The sequence below is a fragment of the Callithrix jacchus genome, chromosome 3 (assembly GCF_049354715.1).
Source record: "Callithrix jacchus isolate 240 chromosome 3, calJac240_pri, whole genome shotgun sequence".
NCBI classification, from domain to species: Eukaryota; Metazoa; Chordata; class Mammalia; order Primates; family Cebidae; genus Callithrix; species Callithrix jacchus.
Window position 1 is genome coordinate 187216105 of NC_133504.1, and position 23255 is coordinate 187239359.

The window sequence follows — 23255 nt, forward strand, 5'->3', positions numbered from 1 at the left end:
ACCTGAATAATCCAAGATAATTGCCCCATCTCAGGGTCCTAACCTTAACTATGTCTGCAAAGCCCTTCTTGCCGTATGAGGTGACATCTGCAGGTTCCCGGGATTAAGAGGTAGACATGTTTGGGGGGCCATTATTTTGCCTCCCACAGTACCTACCTCGTGGGGTTGTGAGGATCGAATAAGAGAGTGTGCGTCAGAGAGCCCCGTGGGGGCACATGGAAGCCTTTGATTGGCGGCTTCTGTAGAATTTCAAAATGGATGTGGGCTGTGGGCATCCACCATTGTTCCTTGTTGTAGGAGAGTTCAAAGGATAGGGCGTCCTTTCACCTCAGGACTCTCCCACTCAGGACTGGACTCCGAAGGCGCAGCCAAGGCACTGAGTTATAAGTAATATTTGGTCAAAGTAGGGGAAATAATTGTATTTAGTAATTAAACCAGGCCTTCTAAGAGTTGGGATTTTTTTTTTTTTTTTCTAATAAAAGAACAGAACCAGCCTGTGGAGCCTGCCCACAGTCTGGTGGCCAAGCAAAACGCTGGCAGCATCAAAGCAGGGCTGGGGCCCTGGGGAAGGGCCACCCAGATTTCAGAGGCAAACACCGCTCCCCGGAGGTCACCTATGAGCGCAGTATTGGAGGATAAGTAGGTGGTTTCCAAGGTTTTTAGGGGTGTGTGGGAAAGAGAGAATAACTGAGCAGAGGGAACAGAGCCTTGGTAACTTGAGAGAAATGGGGAGGGGTTGCTTATAGCTGGGCTGGGAGGAGGAGGGGAGGGAACATGGCCTTGGAGTGCACCCCTGCACAGGCTGGCGCTGGCTCTCCTAAGAATTCCGTTTAGGTGCCACTGTGGTTTCTTTATTTGGGTTTGGGGTTTGGTTTTGTTTTACTTTTAAAATAGCATTTTGGCTATGAAAGTTAACAATGGTGATAGGAAATTTGGGAATCTGATAGAAACATAACGAAAATGAGCATTACCCATAATTCTGTCACCCAGAGATAACCCCCTGCTAACATTCTCATTATATTCTTTCTTCTATTATTAAATCACATCATGCCTCTACTTAAAATCGTCTAAGCGTTTCCTACCACATTTGGGCTAAATGCACGCTCCTTGCCATGACCTCGCAAGGACCACCTGGTCTGACCCCTGCCCGGCTGGCTCCATCTCCTGTGACCCCCTTCATCCTGGCCTTGCTCGCTGGCTTTCTGACTTTTGGGCACCCCAGGTTTTTCACTGCCCCACCTTTGTACTTCCGCCTCCTTCTGCCTGGAGTGCTGGACCGTGATTCCTCACACATGGGCTCCTTGCCACTGGGTCTCAGCTCTGAGGCCACCTCCTAGATAACTGTCGTCTCAGGAGGGTTTCCCTAACTGCTCAGTGTCAGCGCTGCTGCTCCCTCTCCCCTCCCAGCCACTATGCTGTGGGACTCTGGGGCATTTTCTGCACAGCACTTTTCTCCACGTTATATTCTTGCCCGTGTGCTTCTTTACTGTCCCTTCACCCCACTAGAATATAAATGCAGGAGAGCAAGGACCAGACCTTGTGTGTTTGTTGACTGCTTTTCTGCAGGACTTGGGACAGCACCTAGCGTTCACGGATGGTTAATTTGTAAGCTTACCAGATTTGTAAATGGATGAATGGATTTCACAGTTTTACAACATACCATTCTGTAAACTGTTTTCTTATTTCTGTGACAACATATGCATTTCCCCATATCCATAATTATTCTACGATTTCATTTTCACTTAACTGAGTCTAAGCAATGGCTGTTTGTTTAGCTATGTCATGATTTACTTACACTTGATCTTAGCCAAAAGGCCGAGAAGCGATTGTCATGATTTACTTAATGCATCTCCTGGATTGGACATGAATTTGTTCCTTCAGTGACCATTTAATCCCTGTGAGGTCCAGTGGCTTGTAGCAACATTGGTTTTGCCAGCCTGGCTGCTAGGAGGCTGCCACGAACAAAGGAATCATCACTGTCTCCTTGACCTCAAAGGGTAGAGACAGCGATGTTACAGAAAAGCCACATCAGCACATGAACCTGGTGTGCCGGTGGGGAGGCAAGAAGCCTGGGAATGGGCCCCAGTAACTCAGGAGATTTGAGGGGGAGATTGTTTACACATGGATCATGATCAATGTGAAACCCAATGCCAGATTGAGATGGAAAAAGATCTCTAACTTCTTTTATTTTTATGATTTGTTTGATGAAGTCCTGCTCTGTCATCCAGGCTGGAGTGCAGTGGTGTGAACTTGGCTCACTGCAACCTCCACCTCCTGGGTTCAAGGGATTGTCGTGCCTCAGCCTCCTGAGTAGCTAGGATTACAGGTGCACACCACCACACCCAGGGAGTTTTTGTATTTTTAGCAGAGATGGGCTTTTGCGTGTTGGCCAGGCTGATCTTGAACTCTTGACTTCAGGTGATCTACCCACCTCAGCCTCCCAAAGTGCTGGGATTATAGGGGCAAGCCACCATGCCCAGCCAAGGCTGTCTAACTTCTGATTGTTGTTTAAGTTTCAAAATTTAGGAAAAGTCAACTTATCACACTGTATAATGTGTAGTAAAAATTTCATAAATGGTGCTCAATTCTAAGATGTGAAATAGAGGCCAGGCTCAGTGGCTTATGCCTGTAATCCCAGCACTTTGGGAGGCCAAGGTGGGCGGATCACAAGGTCAAGAGATGGAGACCATCTTGGCCAACATGGTGTGACCCTGTCTCTACTAAAAATACAAAAATTGGCTACGCATGGTGGTGCGCACCTGTAGCCTCAGCTCTCAGGAGGCTGAGGCAGGAGAATTGCTTGAACCTAGGAGGCGGAGGTGGAGGTTGCGGTGAGCCGAGATCACGCCATTGCACTCCAGCCTGGCGACAGAGTGGGACTCCATCTCAAAAAAAAAAAAAAAAAGATGTGAAATAGAAAGTATTTTTGAAGTAACTTGCAAGTTACAACCTGCTGGAAGCAATGGCAGGGTGCTTTGGTAGGCACACTGAACACAGCTGTCTCCACGTTTTAAGTTTAGTGAGTGTGGACTTCCTGCGCTAGCTCTGTCTGGCCAGCTTCTTAGGAGTGCTGGTAGGAGGCATGGAGAGCCTGAGGACTGCTTCCCTCTCTGAGAACGGAGCTCCACAGGTTAGCCCTCTTCCAGCTGTAGGCATTGTTTCTGGAAAGTCACCCTTCACTCCTCAGGCTGGGCCAGTTGCTTCCTGAGGCCCCCCTGAACCTCAGAAGCTTCGCAGTCGTAGCACCCAGCACCAGGGGAGTGTATCATTGCCTGTTTGCTGGTCCGTGGGCGATTCGGGGGCAGGAACCTTGTTCCTTTGCTCCTGGGGCCAAGCACCATTAGTGCCTGATGGATGGATGGAAGGAAGGAACGACAGATGCATCCTGTGGCACACAGCGATTGCTCCAATGCTTAACTGCCTCTCCTGTGCCATGTGCTGTTGCTAGGCCTCCCCCACACCCAGAGGTTTTACAGCCTTGGGAGGGAGAGAACTACGAATTAGGTCATCATATTACATGTTGAAGTGCTGCAACAGCACCTGGTGCTAGGGGCAAGAATGCCAGGCCCTTGCTGTAGTTTAACTGGGCAGGGAGGGTGTCTGTGAGGATGGGAGTTTCAGATGAGATCTGAAGGCTTTATTGCAAACCTGTAGAAGAATCCCAGGAATAATTTAATAGCCATGCACAGGTGCCCCACTTAGATGGAACAGCTGCTGACGTTTTGCCGTATTTACCTTATTGTGCCTCTGTTGTCTTACAATTGAACCATTTGCAGTATGACGACGTCTTACCGCTAAATGCTTCAGCACACAGCTCTTAAAGACATTCTCCTGCGTAACCATGACTGACCACGCCCAGGAGAACGATCGCGAACTCCACAGCAGCAGCTGATACCAGAGCGTGTTCTCACCTCCTCAGTTGTATCACGCTGTTCTTTTTGAACCAGGATCTAGTCAGGTTTGTGTATTGCCTTAGGTATATGTCCCTTTATTTTCTTCATATAAAACACTTCTTTTTCTCATGACTTTTACCTTCTTAAAAATTTAAATGATCATAGCTCAAAGATTTATTTAACACCTTGAAGAGACCAGTAAGATGGTAAAACTTATGCCAAGAGCATTTGAGGAATTAGGGGTTGTGCGTGTGTGTACACATGTACATGCATAAAACCGAAAAAGAACTAGAGTAAGATGGCTAGGTTAGCTTTCAACGAACAAATTGGTGACAATAAAACATAATCTTTGGGATTATCTTTTCTTTTAGACATTATCTACAAGTTAATATGTAACGTCACAGTATCTGGGCTCCAATGGAGTAATAAATAGCACAGGGACAGTCTCCTAGAGGATTAATCTTTGGGCAGCCATGCTGAAATTGCCCAGGAATGAATCGAAAGGATACCCCCTACTCCTGTTTTTGCCTTATTTTCCCATTTTGGATAATTGTCTTAGGCCTTCCCTAATCTTTTCAGCCAGAATCAGGCTCTCTCCCTTTGTATCCTATTACTTTTTAAAAACGGCTTGAGGTATAAATAATATACCATGAGATCCACTCAGTGTAAGTGTTCCACGATTTCAATAAATGTATACAGTTAGGCAACTATCACTGCAATCCAGTTTTAAAATACGTTCCACATCCGAAGTTGTATTTTTTCATCACCCAAAAAAGTTTCTTCGTGCCTGTTCGCAGCTGATCCCACTCTCAACCCCCGGCAAACATGAATTTGCTTTCTCTCTGGAGATTGACCTTTTTAAGAAGTGTCACATAAATGGAATCACGGAATGTTCTTGTCTGGCATCTTTCACCTAGCATAGCGTATTTGAGGTTCATCCACGTAGGCTCATGTCTCAGCAGTTTCTTTCTTTTCGTGGCCATTTCCATGCTGCATATGCCCCCGCGGTTGCTGGACGTTCTGGTTGGTGGGAACAGTGCTGCTGTGAATGTCTGCATGCTCTGTGATCATATTTCTCTTGGGTGGGTTCCTGGGAGTATGCTAGGTGGATGTTGAATTATACAAGAAGCTGCACCATTTTACACTCCTACCAAGGACTTAGGAGAACTCCAGCTTCTCTACGTCCTTGCTATCACTTGTCACTGTCCTTCTGATTTTATCCTGGCGGATGTCACAGGCTTCCTCTGATGGAGACGTTTCTGCCGGTGAATCCCAGGAGATCTGCTCGGGAAGCCTCGTGTTGCCGCAGACCGGTTTGTTCAGCCCTGGGACGTGGGGCCGCGGCTGACTAGAAGTAATTTTGGCCCGACGCAGTCCCTATGGTGTAGGGTCAGAGTTTAAGGACTGTTTTTAAAAACCGGCGGTGTCACCGACAGACAGCCCACTGCGCTGAAGGGCGAGCTCCCGCCAGCGTCCGTCCCCCTCCAGGCAGCCCCGGGGCGTCTGCTCGGCTGCTCTCCGCGTGTTGTGTGTGCTCCCTGGCGTTTTAAACTCACCTGTGAATACTCTGAGAAACACTACGAGACACTAGCCTGTAGAGTAAGAACTCCCCATCACCCCGCCACCCAGAGCTCACCAGTGCGAATATTTTTACGTCATTCCTTTTGGCAACACGTTTGTCAGCTCTCGGGTGGTCTTTAACTCTGAAGCTGGCTCTCCGCCTGTTGGCGCGCGTGTTGTCGGTGCTCGTGGCGGGTGGGGCCGCACCGTGGGGCCCGCTCGAGCCCCGCCGGCGGCCCCGCCCCCGTGGGAGGCTCAGGCCAGGCCTGACGCGCCGAGCCGGTTGCGCGGATCGCCTCGCTGCATCCGCGCGCGATTGAGCGGCCTGCCGCGCCGCCCCGCCCCGCCCCGCCAGTGTGTGGAGCCGCCCGCCCGTGGTCCGGGAGGGAGGGAGGGAGGGAGGGAGGCCGGCCCTCCGCTCGCTGGGCATGGAGCCGCCGGCCGCGCGCCTCTGAGGCCCCGGCGTTCATGGTGAGTCGGGGTGCGGGCCGGTGCCTCTGCCTGCGCCCCAGGCCTGCCCGGTCCCGGGCGCCAGTCCTGTTCTGTCCGGGGCCTGCCCAGCCCTGCGGCGGCCTTGCGGCCCCGCGCAGGTGGAGTGTGGGAGTGTGCATGTGTGCGGGTGTGCCAGCTTCACGTGCATCTGTCCTCAGCAGCCGGAGCTTACTCTGCACGCTGGTGATGCGCTCTTTCCTCCCTGGCACTCTTTGTGTCTGGGTTTCCACATATTTTCTTCCTGGGTTCACGTTTACTGGGATGGCGAGAGAGCGTGAGCGAGCATGTCCTTTGAGTCGTCCTTACCCTGGTTTCAGAGCCTGGCCGGCCAGGCAGCCCCTTAGAGGCCAGAAGGGCCCCGCCTGCGATCCGAGGAGCCTTTGTATGGAGATGAGACTGCGCCCCGAGCTCTAGGGCCCAATGAGGTGGTCAGGCTGCAACGGCAACCGGGCATGTTAAAACCCAGTTCCACTGGAATACGCTTCATTCACCAGCCCGCATATTAAATTTTGTGTCCTGGATCCTCTGGGAGGAATATGACTGTTAGAAAAGGCCTCCTGAGAGTGCTTCCCAGAATGCCAGCATTCCCAGAAACTTAAGAGAACGCTTTCCAGGAGGGGACTGCATGCTGGTTTAAGAATCCAGGCCAGAGGAGCCCCTCAGGTGTTCTCAGCTACTTTACTTACCGTGAGGTCAGGCCTCAGGGGTTACCAGGGGCTGCCTTTTGGAAGGTGGGGCTTTTGTAAGACCTGTGCGGATCATTCTTCCCCCTTCAAAATGGCAAAACAGCCGCTCCCAGATTTTAAACTGGGCTCCTCCCTCCCAGACCATTGCTTTTACAAATGGCCAAGTGTGAGACCAGCCGGGTGTTGTGGATGCTTTCAGTCTCCTGCCCTTTTTCACAAGCACCCCTCTTGGAGTGGAATGTTTTGAAGGGTAATTTCATAGTATATAGTGACAGTCATACTCTGTCATTTCTGGACACCTGCTTTGGCTCCACATCTTATGCTGGTTCTCATTTAATCCTCAAGTGTAACAGATGAGGAAACAGGCTTGGGGATGGAGGAGGAGCTCAAGGTCATGCTGCTGGTGGTGCTGGCTCAGACCAGGCCTGCCGCTGCCCCCGCCAGTGCTTCCTGGGTCCTCAGCCTGTGCAGATGTGGTGGCCGTGTTGTCACTGCGTGAGTTCAAGTCAGTCTTTTAATGGGTACCACTTGGATGGCCGGCCTGCCTCGGCAGCTTTATTCCAGGTGCACCTCCCAAATCCTCCGTTGATTTAACAGGTGAATCTTGATACTGCAGATGGTGGAGTCGGAGCTGTAAGCACAAGTTTTGACTGATGACCCTTTCTTCTTCTAGCTAAAATAGATTTCTGGGGAAGTCAGGGGGCTTCTGCTAGCAGGTTATTGACCTCATTGGCTATGTTTTGTAGTACTCCTCCAGTTTGTAAGTAGCATTGATGACCATTCTTGTCTTTCTACCAGGAATACTTTTTTCTGAGACAGGGTCTTGCTCTGTTGCCCTGGAGCGGTCATGGCTCACCGCAGCCTTGAACTCCTGGGCTCAACCGATCCTATCCTCGTCTCGGCCTCTTGAATAGTTGGGACCACAGACATAGCACCTCTGTACCAGGGTCAGGAATACTTTTTCATTGTTTGAGAATCATGATCCTTTCTTTTCCCTCTTAAAACAAATATGCACTGAGGCAGGATTTCCTCCCCTCTTCTTAAACTAACAAACGGTAAACCTGATTCAGGAATCTCCTGCCCTTCTTGTCTTTAGCACTGTGCAGATCACATATGGAATGTAGACCCTGCCCTAGATGCGTCTTAGGGGCTCCCCACACCTCACAGTCTCTACTCTGGCTCTCCCCTCTCTCCTGGGGCTTGTCCCAACACCTCTAGGTAGTGTGTTCTGACCTTAAAATCTAGAGCAAAGCCAGGTGCTCACGCCTGTAATCCCAGCACTTTGGGAGGCCGAGGCGGGTGGATTACGAGGTCAAGAGATCGAGACCATCCTGGTCAACATGGTGAAACCCCGTCTCTACTAAAAATACAAAAAATTAGCTGGGCATGGTGGTGCTACTCAGGAGGCCGAGGCAGAAGAACTGCCTAAACCCAGGAGGTGGAGGTTGCGGTGAGCCAAGATCGCACCATTGCACGCCAGCCTGGGTAACAAGAGTGAAACTCTGTCTCAAAAAAAAAAAAAAAAAATCTAGAGCAAAACAACTTTGACTCCGCACCATTCCCAGTTCAAATTCTGGTGCTGTGAAGAAGCCTGCTTATGGGCGTCTCCTGGCCACTGCTTATGCTGTCAGAGTGCCTCTTGCTCTTGGCCTCTAGCCTGGATCTTACCTGTCTGTCCACTCAAGTGGCCCTTTGTGGAAGCTTCCCATGTCCCCCTGGCTGCAGGCATCCTGCCCTTCCACAGTGCGGGCTCATCCCTCCTGGCACGCCTCCCAGTCTCACCTGTGTGGGTGCCCCTGCCTGCTCGTATTGCCCTGTTGAGTGAGCCCTGCTGGGTTGGGGATTGAGGGTCTGCTGAAGTACCAGGCCCATGCAGTCCCTTCACAAATTAGCTTCCTGTTTTCCACATGGCCCTTTCCTCTTGTGAGTCTTTTGCTCATGGCCTCTGCATGAGACGAGGGCTGTGCTCAGGCACCCTGCCTGCCTGCTTTGTTTTCTGAACCCTCAGCTGGGTCATCAGAGCACACCCTGCAAGCTGGCTCCTAGTGAGGTGTGGCTGCCATGTTGGTACGGTCTTGTCTTTCCCGGCATGGTTCCTTATAAACTGCCCGGGGCAGGAGCTCTGACCCACTGTGCGTCTAAACTGGTAGCCTGCAAACTGTTTTGAAACTGTCCGCAGTTAGACACTTTATTGAGACCCATCGTACTGACATAACTAGGTATAAAGCTGGAGCAAACTGCCTTTCCTGTATCTACTCTGTGTTTTATTGTTTCATTTTTGAAAAGAAAAATGCTGTTCTGCCCAATCAAACTGATCTGCTAGAACTCTGAAGAACTTTGTTCTAAATTCCTTCTAGGGGTCTGGGTGCAGTGGCTCACGCCTGTAATCCCAACACTTTGGGAGGCTGAGGCGGGTGGATCACTTGAGATCAGGAGTTTGAGACCAGCCTGGCCAACATGGCGAAACCCTGTCTCTACTAAAAACACAAAAATTAGCCAGGCCTGGTGGTGGGCACTTGTAATCCCAGCTACTGGGGAGGTTGAGGCAGGAGAATCACTTGAACTGGGAGGCAGAGGTTGCAGTGAGGCCAAGGTTGTGCCACTGCACTTCAGCCTGGGTGACACAATGAGACCTCTCAAGAATAAATAATTGATTGATTAATTAATCCCCTGTAGGGTTGTCCAGGGCAGGAGCTGTCGCTTAACTGGGCAGTCTATTTTACCTGTTAGGCTGCAGGGCTTCTCAAGAGCACAGCAAAACGGGCATTGTTACTTGGCTTAAACCAAGAGACTTCAAAACTTGATCCCATGCAGAGACAGAACTTGGGAATGATGAGTTGGATGGAGGTGGACCACACTGACACTTGCCTGGCACACAGAAAGGGCTTGGCACTTGAGGGGGTGGCCAGCCATTTTATGTATCTTACCTCATGTAACCGCCATGGCGGTCTATACAATTGCTACTGTTTTATAGCTGAAAATAGGCTGAGAGACAAGCAAGGCGACTCGGCCAAGCCAGGACCTAGAATGCGGCTGTTGTACTTCCAAAGCCTTAGTCCCTTTTAGCCTGACCCCAGCGCTGATAATCCGCAGCTGAGTGTTCTCTCTCCAGGACTGTTTCTTCCCCTCTGGGCTTCTGGGACTAAACGGTTCTCTTATTTCTAAAGTTAGTGTCTGGGCTGGACAGTGAGCTTACTGTTGTCACCTCCAGGTCGCCCTGGGAGAACTGGGTCTGGAGCAGGACCTGTCACCATTTCTAACACCATCCCCTTCTGAAAGGCTGCCTCGGGTTTTGGAAAGGGCTTTGCCTGGGATTTCAAGTATGAGTAGTTCAGACCACCTGTTTTACTTCATTATTTTAATCATGCCTTGGCCTGTGATTAAAACATAAGCGTTTGGCACTGCTTCTCTGCTGATCTGTGCTCTTCGTTCACTATTGGAGGTTTCTGTCATGGTTTCACTCGACAGTGAAAATTATTGAGACTGAATCTGAATGATGAATTGCTTCTGACACATAGCTGTGAGAGGCTTACGTGAATTCTGTGATGAGGAATGTGGCTTCAGAACCACACCATGTGGCCTGTGACCCAGCTTCCTCGCTTGTCTGTCCGGGTCATGGGCACCCCTGGGTCCCCACGTTCCTGTGGTGCAGTCAGTGCTGGAGAAAGGGCAGCCCTTGCTGGCCTGTGCCACTAGGCTTTTCTCTCCTCAGACCTGAAACCACTGGAAAAGGCAGAAATCCATGCCTGCCTCAGGTAGCCTGCCTCCCTGCTTTTTTTCCTTGAAACGTTGCTGGACTGTCAGACCACAGCCACAGCTTTGCGCTGGTGAGGTGCAGCATGTCCTTGTACAGCTGCCTTGTTGGCATGGTCTGGGTGGGGCAGCTCTTTTGGGGGGCTGCTGTGGAGGGAGATGGTGTGTGCGTGTAAAGTGCTGGGAAGTGCTGGGCTTGTTAGTGTCAGCTGCCGCTGTTTGTTGCTGTTGGTGATAGTAAGAAGCTCTGACTAAAGCTAGCTGATGTTTCTGGTCGTGACTCAAGGCTTTTGCTTCCTTTTACTCCTACTTTTGGTATCTGTGCTATTGGCAGACTTGGCAGGGCTCCTGGGTTGTTGTTCGGCACTAGAGCATGGTTTTCTGCCTTTTCCAGCGATTTCAGGTCTGAGGAGAGAGAGAGCTGGTGGCGCAGACCAGCAAGGGCTGCCTTTCTCCAGCATGCCCTGTGCTCCAGAGGCCGTGACATTGCCTCATTCCTTCCAGTGGCCCACTCGGGATAAGGGGGAATGCTGTTCCCCATTTTGCAAATGAGGAAAGGAGGCTTAGGGATTCGAAGTGAGTACCTTGCCCAAGGTCCCAGCTGGTGGTTGATGTATCTGAATTTGCTCCCAGAGCTGTGTGGCTGCAGAGGCCACACCTAAGCTGTGTAGGGCTCAGCCTTTTCCCTGTAAAACTGCACACCTCACACCTCTGGGTTTGAGTGTATTAACAGTGACGTTGGGCCTGCTCTGGGTGGCAGATCGGAAGGAGTCCTGCAGGCCCGGCCTTGCTGGCTGTATGCTTTGGGCAAGTCACTTCACTCTGAACCTCAGTTACCCTATGTGTAAAATGGGTGACACTTGCCAGGCAGATTGCTGTGAAGACAACGTGAGTTCATGTGTACAGAGCAGAGCACACAAAAGCTAGTCTAAAGGGGCATCCACTTCCTGCCATGGCTGATTTTGGGCCTGACATCTCTGGCCTTGGTATGCAGTTCACCAGACCAGGCTCAGCAGATAAGTAGCACCGTACGGGGTATGTGTTACTAATTCTTGTTAAAATGCAGCATGCCTCACGGTCTTCCTCAACATACAGCTTTTTGGAGATTTCCTATGAAATTGGAGACTTTGACATTCTGGTGCTAGAATGGAAGCTTCATGAAGGCCAGTGACATATTAGGTCATGGCTGCGTGCCCTGTACGGTGTAGATGCTCAGATGCTTGACTCCAGGAAGGAGTGAGTCTGTGTTTTCAGTTTTAAGTAATTTTAGAATTGTAATGAAACCACGTTAAGTCCCACTAAACAGTGTTAAGATGTGGCCGTGTACATAAGGTGTACAGAAACCGCCCCACCCAACTGCTTCTTGGTGCACTTCCTTCTCGTAGCCTATGTGTTCTGAGAAAATAATCTATTTCTTTTTACTTCTTAAGGGCTTTTCTGGCTAAGAGAATAATTGCTTGCCACATAATTTCACCAGTAACCCCCCTCTTGACTGCTAGTGCCCATGAAATTCATTCAGCAATTTCTTCATCCTCATGACATACACGAAATCTTAGGGTAACGCTACCTTTCTTTGTCCCGTCTTCTCAGTGAGATTATCTTCCCTTCAGGGACAGTCCTGAGAGCCTTGTCTGTAATTTTATCTTCTTAATTATCTATAATCATCTTAAATGATTTTGGTTTTTGATTTTGCAGACAGCAAAGGGTACCCACATATTATGTCAGAAGCACTAACTTGTTTGGCTCTCCCGAGTTGTTCCGGCGGGGTGTTTGGAATGTGGGTCACCAGGTGTGACTGAGCTTTTGTGGTTTCAGTTTGTGGGCGAATTGGTGACCTAGTGGTGTGGAGGCTGCTCTTAGATTTCCAGGGCATGGCAAGACTATTTACATAACACTTTGCAGTGGCAGCTTCCCAGTGGCCATCATAATAATCAGTTCAAATTTACGGTGTCCAGAAGACAGAAAACATGCCTCTTATCCAGGAGACAGGAGACCTGAGGCAACGTTTGAGGGCCCTCCTCAAAGGGGCTGCTTTGATGAGATCCTTTGTTACTTCCCCACCAAAGAGGGGAGCGCAGGTCATATCAGAAAGCAACGGCCTCAACTTTAGAACTCTAAGTACCTTTTAGGCTGGGTATGGTGGCTCATGCCTGTGATCCCAGCAGTTTGGGAAGCCGAGGCAGGCGGATCACCTGAGGTCAGGAGTTTGAGACCAGCCTGGCCAACATAGTGAAACCCTGTCTCTACTAAAAATACAAACAGATTAGTCAGGTGTGGTGATGCACACCTGTAATCCCAGCTACTTGGGAGACCGAGGCAGGAGAATCACTTGAACCCAGGAGGTAAAGGTTGCAGTGAGCTAAGATCATGCAATTGCACTCCAGCCTGGGTACCACTGAGACTCCATGTCCAAAAAGACCCCTTTAGTCAGTGGCTTTTCCCTCTGATTAACAGGAAAGATTTTCATCAAACCATCCTTGAAATTGACGTAAAAGTTTCATGACAAAACAACGTTCTTGCTTTCCGAAGGACTTCTTCCTATCTGAACGACCCGGAGTCATCCCTGTTTTCTCTGTCCTAGGAATATGAAGACAAGGTTGGAAGACCTAGCAAGCCACCCTCTCCAAAGCAGAATGTGAGGAAGAATCTTGATTTTGAGCCACTTTCCACCACCGCACTCATCCTCGAGGACAGACCAGCGTGAGTTTACGAAGAATCTCTGTAGAATGTTTGCTTTAGTAAATACGTACAACTTGTTAATCACCTTCTGTTAGAGACAAGCTAGGATCAGAAGAGGGAAGAAGTGAGCCGTATTCACTTCTTATTAATGTGTTCTGTAATTATATTAAATGACCAGTTTGGAAAACTGACATTTAGCATAGAAGTTTTGACCAGAATTTTCCATTCAGATGATTTTTTTTTTTTTTACTTTCGCATTTAAAAATAAGTTGTCAGCTGGGTGTAGTGGCTCATGCCTGTAATCCCAGCACTTTGGGAGGCCGAGGTGGGTGGATCACTTGAGGTCTGGAGTTGAAGACCAGCCTGGCCACCATGGTAAAACCCCATCTCTCCTAAAAATACAAAAAAAAAAAAAAGCCAGGTATGGTGGCAGGTGACTTTAATCCCAGCTCCTCGGGAGGCGGAGGCATGAGAATCATTTGAACCTGGGAGGCTGAGGTTGCAGTGAGCTGAGATTGTGCCACTGCGCTCCAGTCTAGGCAACAAGAGCAAAACTTGGTCTCCAAAAAAAAAAAAAAGAAGAAGCAATATGTCTTCTGTTAATTCTTGTCCTTGAAAATTGTACATGGGGCAGAGAAATGGAGGACTGGAAAGTTAGAGGCCATCAGGAAAAGACTCTGCCCTGTGAAGCCCGGTCATTGTCACATTCTGAAAGGTGGACTGACGGGCTCTCCTGCAGCAGATGATAGTTGTTCAAACTGTCCTAGGGAATGTGAGTCCTGTGGTGTGAGGGACACAGGCAGCCAGACACTCCTGCCCTCCCTTTATCCTAGTGCCAGCGCAATCACAAGCACCCTGCTGAAAGAGAGCATGAACTACAGGTGAACCACATGGCCAGTACGAAATCTGTACACTTTAAAAAACTAGTCAGCAAATGTCTTCGTGCATATATGCTTCAAGAATTAAGTGTTGGCCAGGCACGGTGGCTCAAGTCTATAGTCCCAGCACTTTGGGAGGCTGAGGTGGGCGCATCGCAAGATCAGAAGTTCAAGACCAGCCTGGCCAACATGGTGGTGAAACTCCATCTCTACTAGAAATACAAAAATTAGCTGGGTAGGGTGGCAGCCGCCTGTAATCCCAGCTGCTTGGGAGGCTGAAGCAGGAAACTGACTTGAGCCCAGGAGGTGGAGGTTGCAGTGAGCAGGGATCGCACCACTGCACTCCAGCCTGGGGGACAAGAGTAAGACTCCTCAAAACAACACAAACATTTAAGTGTTGACAGTTACTGGTGTATGCGGTCTTTCTTTGGAGTGTGGAGTGTGGGGTGAGAGTATCCCAAAAGATTAAATGTTTATTGCTTTTACAGTTGTGGATACTTATTTTCTTCCTGCTAGTCTTTTTCATTGATTTGTTTTATAGTGAATTTGTTTTTGTAAGAAAGTATTAAAGAAGTTTGTGAAACAACTGTGTCATCTTAAACAAAATGAGTGTTTGTGTTTGAACTTTATATTTTTTTAGGAAGTTATGCTTCAGGTCTTTTACTCAAAGACTTTTATGTGGTATTTATAATGACGAAAACTTATTTATTTCCCGTCAAGAAATCTCCCAGCAAAACCAGCTGAAGAAGCCCAGAAGCACAGGCAGCAGTATGAAGAAATGGTGGTCCAGGCCAAAAAGCGAGGTAACGGGGTTCACGCCTGCGGGGTCCGAGCAGGCAGCACGGGAGCTGTGTCTTTCTGCTTATTTTCTTTTTACCTTTTGGAATCATAGAACCTGACCTTCAGTCATTGAAATTTGTAGTCTAACAGTGAAAATTTAAAAAAAAAGCGTGTTTTTACTATCCATTTCTGGTAGCTTTGTTCAAGAGAACGGCACTGGTGAACTTACCTGAGAAAAGTGGCTGTGTCCGATGAAAATACTGGCAAGTTTGAGCCGTCCGCCACATGTGTGTTTCTTTCCCTCTCTGGGCTGTGTTTAAAATTTCCAAGAAGTTGTAATCGGTTTTGATAGAATCCCTTACAACACTTAAGCACTTTTTCTAGGAGATTTTAAAAATGAGTAACATGGATATGAGGGTGATCTGGCTCCCATGCCTGTCACCCCACTGATCACCAGGGTTGATTTGGCTGGTCTGCTGGCTGGCCCAGTATCCCCTTCCCTGCCAGTGCTCCATGTGCATCCCTCCTGAAGCTGTGTGTTTGGTGGAAGAGAATGACCGTCCGAGTAGTTGCACTCCCCTGCTAGTCTCCAGACAGGCTCTCACGGTCCATTCGTAGGTGAATATAGTGTTGTCAAGCTTCCAGGTCTCCAGACACATCCAAACGAGGTGCTGCATGTGGCAGTCTGCCTTTCTAAAAAAAAAAATTAAAAATGAGGCCGGGCGTGGTAGCTCCTGCCTGTAATTCCAGCACTTTGGAGGCCAAGGCAGATGGATCACTTGAGATCAGGAGTTCAAGACCAGCCTGACCAACATGGTGAAACTCTGTCTCTACTAAAAATACAAAAAATTAGCTCGGCATGGTGGCAGGTACTTGTAATCCCAGTTAGTCGGGAGGCTGAGGCAGGAGAATCGCTTGAACCTGAGAGGTGGAGGTTGCAAGGAGCCAAGATAGCACTGCTGTACTCCAGCCTGGGTGAGAGAGCAAGACTCCATCTCAAAAAAGAAAAGAAAAAATGAAACTTGAGATCAGGAGTTCAAGACTAGCCTGACCAACATAGTGAAACCCCATCTCTACTAAAAATATAGAAATTAGCCGGGCATGGTAGTGGATGCCTGTAATCCCAGCTACTCAGGAGGCTGAGGCAGGAGAATTGCTTGAACCCAGGAGGCGGAGGTTTCAGTGAGCCAAGATGGTGTCACCGACCCAACTCTGGGTGACAGCATAAGATTCTATCTTTAAAAAAAAAAAAACCCAGAATAATGCTTGAGCTGTTAGAAGTCAGCATGGAGCAGCCTGAATTTGGAAGGGGATAGGCCTGGTAGCACAAGAGCAGCTTCCAGTGTTGCAGTAATGTTCGGTTGTTTCGATCAGGATGGTAGTTTCAGGGACTTTTCTGTTTTGTGGCAACTCAATTATATTCTTATTTGTGTACTTTCTTGTATAGATGTTATTCTAAGTCCATCGGGCGTGGAGCACGCCGCAGGGGCTGATGAATTATATTCTTATTTGTGTACTTTCTTGTATAGATGTTATTCTAAGTCCATCGGGCGTGGAGCACGCCGCAGGGGCTGATGTCCACTGTGCTTCAGGGCCGTTTTCCTGGTGTGTCTGCAGTGTGACAGGAAAATTCCCTTGCTTGGAAATGGTGCCTATCAGTTATAGATCGTTGTTTTTCTAAACTGTAATTTCTAGAACTGAAAGAAGCCCAGCGGAGGAAGAAGCAGCTGGAAGAAAGATGCAGAGTGGAGGAAAGCATTGGAAATGCTGTGCTCACCTGGAATAATGAGATCTTACCTAACTGGGAAACAATGTAAGACATGGCCCTGGGTGTGGCTGAACTGCAGAGCGTTTCTTTCTAGAATCTGGCCCACAGCTGCAGTCGTTGTAGCTGGCAGTGACGCCCTGGATGCAGCGAGTTGAAGTCGTGTCATCTTCCTCCCCTCTGCCCTGGCTCAGCCCAGGCCTTCCAGTTCACCTTCTTCTCATCTCCTGAGCCAGCTTTTAAAGCACGAGTCCGTGTCACCTTCCTTACCTAGAATTTCAGTAACTTCTTGTGACTCTCAGTATACGATTTGAATCCTTAGCTTAGCGGACACTTCCCTCAGTGAGGTGGGCTGCCTTCCTTGGCAGCCTCACCCTCGGACGCCTTTCCTCCACTTGGACAGAGCCCTCTCCCTAGAGAGCCCCCCCCAGTAGATATTGCTGCTTTTAACCCCGTGTCTGCCTCACATGTTCCAGGCCCTGTGCCCGGGTGCTCTTGTCCTGTACCTCCTCAGCCAGGTAACTCCTGTGTGCTCTTCAGAGTTCGGGGGAGACTTTCCTGCCCCCACCCTAGCTCTCGGAGCCTCTGGTTGTCTTTGTGCACGCAGCTGTCTGTCCAGGCCTCTGTCTTCCTTTCTTTGAGGATAGTGTCTCCAGTGTTTAGTAGAGCGCACCCACCAGAGTCTGGCAGCGGCTGCCCTCTTCACATCCGAGGGGCAGCTGTGCGTCCTGTTTTTATTCTCCTGTGTTCGGAATGGGTGGGGGCCGGTGTGTGGGTGGAAGTCCCAGGGCTGCACACAGAGGCATGCTGGGAGCTTGGATGCCAGCTTCCCTTCTGCTCTCATCCCACATGTCAGCACTGCAGGGGTCACATGGCCCTGCTCAGGGTCTCCACTAGGAAAATAGGCTCAGAGCATGCTTTTAAAGGCAGCATCCTCAAAAGGCTTGGTGCTTTCAGGAAACACTTTATACCTATTCTCAAATGGAATCTAGCGACAAGAACAGAGGTTCTCAGAATGCTTGCTGCTCCCAGAGAGGGAGACCACTCTGGTCTGTCCCGCACCGCCCTGGGTTGGCTGTGATGTGAATGCATGCAGGCTCGCAGTGGCTGCCGTTGACTGCACACAGACGCCGCCTGGCACTGTGCTGACTGCTTGGTACTTCACCTCAATCCTCACAGTGGCCCTTGCGGGTAGGCTTCACCATCCTGACTTTCAAGAGGATGGTACAGGTTCAGAGAGGAGGGATCGTTTGCCTGGATACGGCAGGTAAGGGCGAAGTTAGGATGCAGGCTGCTTTCTGCAGCCTCAAGCCTGTGTGCCCCACAATGCTGTGTTCAGAGGCACCTTGGGGGTCTGGTTTGCCCAGGCTGTTGGCAGTGTGTGTTCCTTGTCCCAGCAGAGTGGAACGACTGTACAGTCCAGAATGTTCTAAGTCAGCAGTTCTTCTCAGCAGTTAGAGCTTGCCAGCTCACATCTGGGCACTAGGCCTGTGTTGGTGCGACAGCTGCCTGCTGGCTCTCTGCTGGAGTCTGCTTCTGTCTCCAGTGCTGCCGCACTGCCGCCTGGCACTCCTTACCACTCCCAGCTATGTGCCATTCCTGTAGGAGCCAGGCCATTACTTCCCCCTGCGTTTTTTGCTCAGAAAGTCCTTCACATCCTTCATGTGCTCAGGTCATTCAGGACTTGGCTCCAGAGTGGTGCCGGGGCCCTCTGGTTTGTGGTGCACCCGCTCTGCGGGACTCTTCCATACCTGCCACAGCGGCTGCCCAGCGGAAGGGGATTGTTGATTTCACTTTACAGAGCCCTGGACTCTAAGCTCCCTGAGGGCAGGGGCTGGGCCTGATAGAACGGTGCATCCCAGCTCCTGGTGGTTCGCGGCTAGGCACACAGGTAGACAAATGTCTTTGTGTAGAACAAATGCATAAACTGTTGCTTCCCTTTTTGTCCAGGTGGTGCTCTAGAAAAGTTCGAGATTTATGGTGGCAGGGAATCCCTCCAAGTGTGAGAGGCAAAGTCTGGAGCTTAGCCATTGGCAACGAGTTAAATATCACCCACGGTGAGTGACTTGCATGATCCTGGGCTCGAGGAGTCCACCCCCAGGCCCTGTGGCGTCTTCTCCCCCATTTGCCCTGTTGGGAAGAATGGCAGCCATTGCCATGAAGCTGTGTCTTGAGAGTCCAGGAGACTGTGTCCTTCAGGAGAGAGGAGCAGTCAGGAGGCTTGGGTTTAGTGCTGAGCACTCCAGTTACCTGACAGCACCATTCAGGAGCCCTGGAGTAAAGGGGACGTGAAAGATGGGACTCAGAGCATCCAGGGGAGGTGCCTGAGCTTGGCAGATCAGAGTCCTAAGAAGGCAAGGCTTGCTTGGGACGTGAGAGTGGAAGGGGCAGGTGGTTCTTGCTGTGGAGGCATTTGCTGTACAGGGGTGTCTGTTGGTATTTTGTGGGATTTTTTTTCAGGCAGCCTTGAAGGGACAACATAACTGCGCTGAGACTGGGGTCCTTGGGGCTCTGGGGGTTTGTCAGCTGGGTGAGAAGCATGCTCACTGATCTCTCCCTGTGTTAGATCTGCTCCTCCTCTCTCAGACTGAATTCATTTGCCCAGGTGTCCCGCGCACTCTGCAGCACATCCAGAGTGAAACAGATGCCGGGAGCTCACAGACTTCAAATTAAGTGCCTAATAATGGCAGCCGTTCTTTTCCTTTCTGCCTCCCTGCCTGCAGTCTGAGCTGCGGAAAGATGGGGCTGCCTTCCTGCTGTTTCTGGGGCCTAGGAGCTACCTGGGGAGTAGATGGTGTGGTTTTTATGTTCATGAAGGCCTTTGGGTTTACACTGTTGCTTTGTATCTTCACTCTCTAGTTGGGGTTTTGATTGTTGTTTTATCTTGACAGGCTAGCATCAGCTGGCTGACTGGTGACTGGCTTCTGTGTAGTGCGGTCCTACAGAGGAACTTGGGGGACCGAAACTCCCTCTTTTGGCTAAATCCATACCTGCCAAAATTTTGTTTTGTGTGAAAAGATGAATAACATTTAACTTGTGGAAATGGTTTTTTAAAAGCATCCTCCGAAGTTGAGGTCTGGAGAAATTGCTGAGCATTTATTTCTAAACTGTCTCTGCAGATTGGATGTAGTGCAGTGCACAGTACTTTGTATGTCTGTGTAGGTGTTTAATTTTGCTTCTCACTGATTCCTAGGTGGATTTTATTTAAATTAAAACCTATGGACCATACTGTTGTAGATTGGGCTAAACAGATGTTGAATCAGTTACATGTTTAGATGTAAGTCTGAGACATTTGCCTAAACCTCGATATTGGCTTAGTTTGTATAAATTGTGTCTGTCTTGTATTGTGAGCCAGGCAGTGTCAGTGGCCCCCACTAGCACCGGTGGCTCGGGAAGCTGGGGCCTCACCTGCTGTGCTCTCTGCCCTGTCACCCTTACCCAGCCTAGGTCTCCGAATGTGGCAGTCCCTTAAGAAATATCTGCTGTGTGAATGAATGCCACCTGATAGGGTCCTGCTTAATCCCAGTTTTACTATGTCTTGAAGCCGGTGTAAGAACATAATTGATCTTGGTTCCTGAGTACCAAGCATCATATTAGGTTCTTACTTACGGGTCTTACTTAATATTGATAGCGTGACCTTGACCTCATTTTCTTCTTGAGAAGGCTCAGCATCCTGGAAAGGCTAAGACTGTGCTCAGGCCTCTGGCTCGTGTGGGGCCCAGGCTGATCCTAAAGCCCGTGTTCTGACTTGGAGAGCCCCAAGATTTTGCTCTTGTGGTTGTACAATTGGAAACTTACTGAAAGTCGACCTAATAGTACTATGCAAATTTCACTTTTAGGGCCCCTGTCAATCTTGTACTTGGACACTGGAGCAGGGGGTCTGGGAAGAAGGTGTAGTAGCTGTCCAGCCTCCAGCATTCCCCAGTACACACCAATAGAGCCACAGGGGAGAATCTCAAAACTGTTGACACTGTGACCCATTGGACCTGAGTCTTGCCAGCCTGTGTGACATCACTGTCAAATGCCTCACTTGGGAAGTGACTCCCTAGTGGTCACAACCACACAGTGGTTTTCATGCACCTCCTGCCAAAATGACCAAAGCTTGTCCAGCCTCCTAGAGGTGGACAGCAGGCGGAAGTGCCACCAGGTGCATGAGGCACCAGCTCAGGGCAGTGTGGGATTGTCCTGGGAGCACAGCTGCTAAGTCACCGCTTTGGAAACTGATACTATAATAGTGAAGCAGAATTGGGATTACACGTTAATAAAATAGTGTGCACTGCCCAGAAGGCAGATGTGCGCTACTGTATTTTCCAGAAGTAATCATGGGAAGAATAGAGTGCTAAAAATTCCATGGGCAGCTGCGATGAAAGTCTCAGTGACAGACCAGTGACTGTGTGTCATCTGAGACGTCTCGGAGCTGATCAGAGCCGGAGGTGCGGCCAGGCGCGGTGGCTCACACCTGTCATCCCAGCACTTCGGGAGGCCGAGGCAGGGGGATCATCTGAGGTCAGGAGTTTGAGACCAGCCTGGCCAACATGACCAAATCCCATCTCTACTAAAAAAACAAAAATGCGCCAGGCACCCACCTGTAATCCCACCTACTCAGGAGGCTGAGGCAAGAAAATCGCTTGAATCTGGGAGGCAGACGTTGCAGTGAGCCGAGATTGCACCACTGCGCTCCATCCTGGGCGACAGAGCAAGATTCCGTCTAAAAAAAAAAAAAAAGAAAAAGCCAGGTGACCAGGAAACACCTGAGACTGGGCTCTGAGAGGGAACGGGGCACTGAGAAGGAGCTCTGTGGGTTCAGCCTTCACACTTGTTCTTAGAAGAAGAATGGGGCATGGAAATACCTGTAGAGGTCTGTGTAGGCTAGTAAAGTTTCACTGCTTAAATATTCCCAAACTACCCAGAGAGAACGGCCACAAAATACTCTCAATATGGAGATTTGGAGGCAATCGTGATTCTTCTCTGCCAGCAAGAGTCCTGTTTTCTGAAGCTTCTGTGTCTTCCTGGGACTCCCCCCCGCTCCATTTCTGCTCTACTGCCAGGCCTGTGCCAGGTGGGGGGCAGCTGCATCATGTCCTTGCTTGGAACCCGATGAGTCTCGGCTGGTCCCTCCTTCCCTCCCTCTGTCAGTGAGACATTCACTGACTGGGTTGCTCTGTGCCGGTTCCAGAGCTGTGTGTTCTGGATGCAGAGGACGTGAGAGAGCTTCACCGTCTTGCCCTCCAGGGAGCTCGCGGTCTAGGAGAGGCAGTAGACAAGCCACAAAGACCAAAGCAAGGCAGTTTTATGAGTGGGCTGTGTCCTAGAGTAAATAGTAGTGATGTGTGGAATCTTTCTCTGTTTAGGGCTGTCTTTAAACAATAAAATTACTCGAAGGCTAAGTTGGGGGGAATTGTTTAAGGAGCCTGTTAAGTGTGCATTAAGCCTATTGTAGTTGAACTTAAGTATCTGAAGGAAATAGTACTGTGTTCTATGGTCGTTTTGATGAAAAATACTCACATGTGCACATAACACTTACCCAGAGGCTTTTCTTCCAGAGCTCTTTGACATCTGTCTTGCTCGAGCCAAGGAGAGGTGGCGGTCCCTTAGCACAGGAGGCTCCGAACTAGAGAACGAAGGTAGAGTCGATTCTAAAACCAGCGTGCTGTTGTGGTCAACTATGTGTGTCCTTCTTTATTACATAGTGAAGGAAGTTTACTTAACTACAGTAGAGATTGATGTGGATTCATAAAAACTTTCACAAGAAAAGGGTGTTTTTTTTAAAGCAAAAGTTAAAGGAAGAAAGCTTTGTAAGAAATTGGCCAGGTGTGGTGGCTCATACCTGTAATCCCAGCACTTTGGGAGGCTGACGTGGATGGATCACCTGAGGTCAGGAGTTCGAGACAAGCCTGGTGAAATCCATCTCTACTAAAAATATAAAAATTAGGCCAGGCGCAGGGGTTCATGCCTGTAATCCCAGCACTTTGAGAGGCTTAGGCGGGTGGATCACAAGGTCAGGAGTTTGAGACCAGCCTGGTCAACATGGCAAGACCCTGTCGCTACTAAAAATTCAAAAATTAGCCAGGCTGGTGGCAGGTGTCTGTAATTCTAGCTACTTGGGAGGCCAAGGCAGGAGAATCGCATGAACCCGGGCAGTGGAGGTTGCAGTGAGCCAAGACTACACCAGTGCATTCCAGCCTGGGCAATAGAGTGAGACTCTATCTGGAAAAAAAAAAGCAAATAAAAATTAACTGGATGTGGTGGTATGCACCTGAAATCCCAGCTATTCAGGAAGCTGAGGCAGGAGAATCGCTTGAACCCTGGCGGTGGAAATTGCAATGAGCCAAGATCTCGCCACTGCACTCCAGCCTGGGTGACAGAACAAGACTCCGTCTCAAAAAAAAATTTAAAAACCCCAAAAAGAAAAGAAATAGGATTTCCCAGTTTCTGAGAGGTGTTTGTGTCCTGACATGCTGCAGGGCCGGTCGTAATCGGTGTCTTTTTCTTTAAAGTTGTTCACATGACTTTCAGTAGCCTGGTGTCTGGGATTAGTTGAATATTGGCTTTTAGAGGCACTCAGAATTACAGAGATAAGAACACTGCATGTCTGCTAGATTATGCCTTTACAATTTTCCATAACACACAAGAATGATTACTCTTGTTGGTTAAGAAGTACATTATTTTACTGATCATTTTTACAGTCTATGTGATATTAGAATTCAAAAAAGTATAAAACAAATTATTTATGATGACCTGTTAGAAATATTATACACTGGCTGGGCAC

At 49.3% G+C, this 23255-nt stretch overlaps 2 protein-coding genes across 15 annotated transcripts in view; one reads left to right on the forward strand and one right to left on the reverse strand.

Annotated features, from left to right (window-relative positions):
* Positions 1-23255, forward strand: part of TBC1D14 (TBC1 domain family member 14) — a 121869-nt gene that overhangs the window by 75417 nt on the left and 23197 nt on the right. For 13 of the 14 annotated variants that reach the window (XM_078367573.1, XM_078367578.1, XM_035294131.3 and 10 more), the window contains 5 exons: positions 12966-13084; positions 14662-14744; positions 16417-16534; positions 18437-18543; positions 22030-22110. In XM_078367573.1, the coding sequence (XP_078223699.1) occupies positions 12966-13084; positions 14662-14744; positions 16417-16534; positions 18437-18543; positions 22030-22110 (508 nt within the window). Of the gene's footprint in view, positions 1-5806; positions 5925-12965; positions 13085-14661; positions 14745-16416; positions 16535-18436; positions 18544-22029; positions 22111-23255 lie in introns of those variants that run through there. The other variant, XM_008993636.5, reaches the window with a different exon arrangement.
* On the reverse strand, positions 4053-5883 carry LOC108591008 (uncharacterized). Its single transcript, XM_078367581.1, has 2 exons — positions 5530-5883; positions 4053-5270 (listed from the first exon to the last, which is right to left on the reverse strand). Exons 1-2 carry the CDS (start codon positions 5881-5883, stop codon positions 5052-5054), a joined length of 573 nt encoding a protein of 190 aa, XP_078223707.1. The 3' UTR covers positions 4053-5051.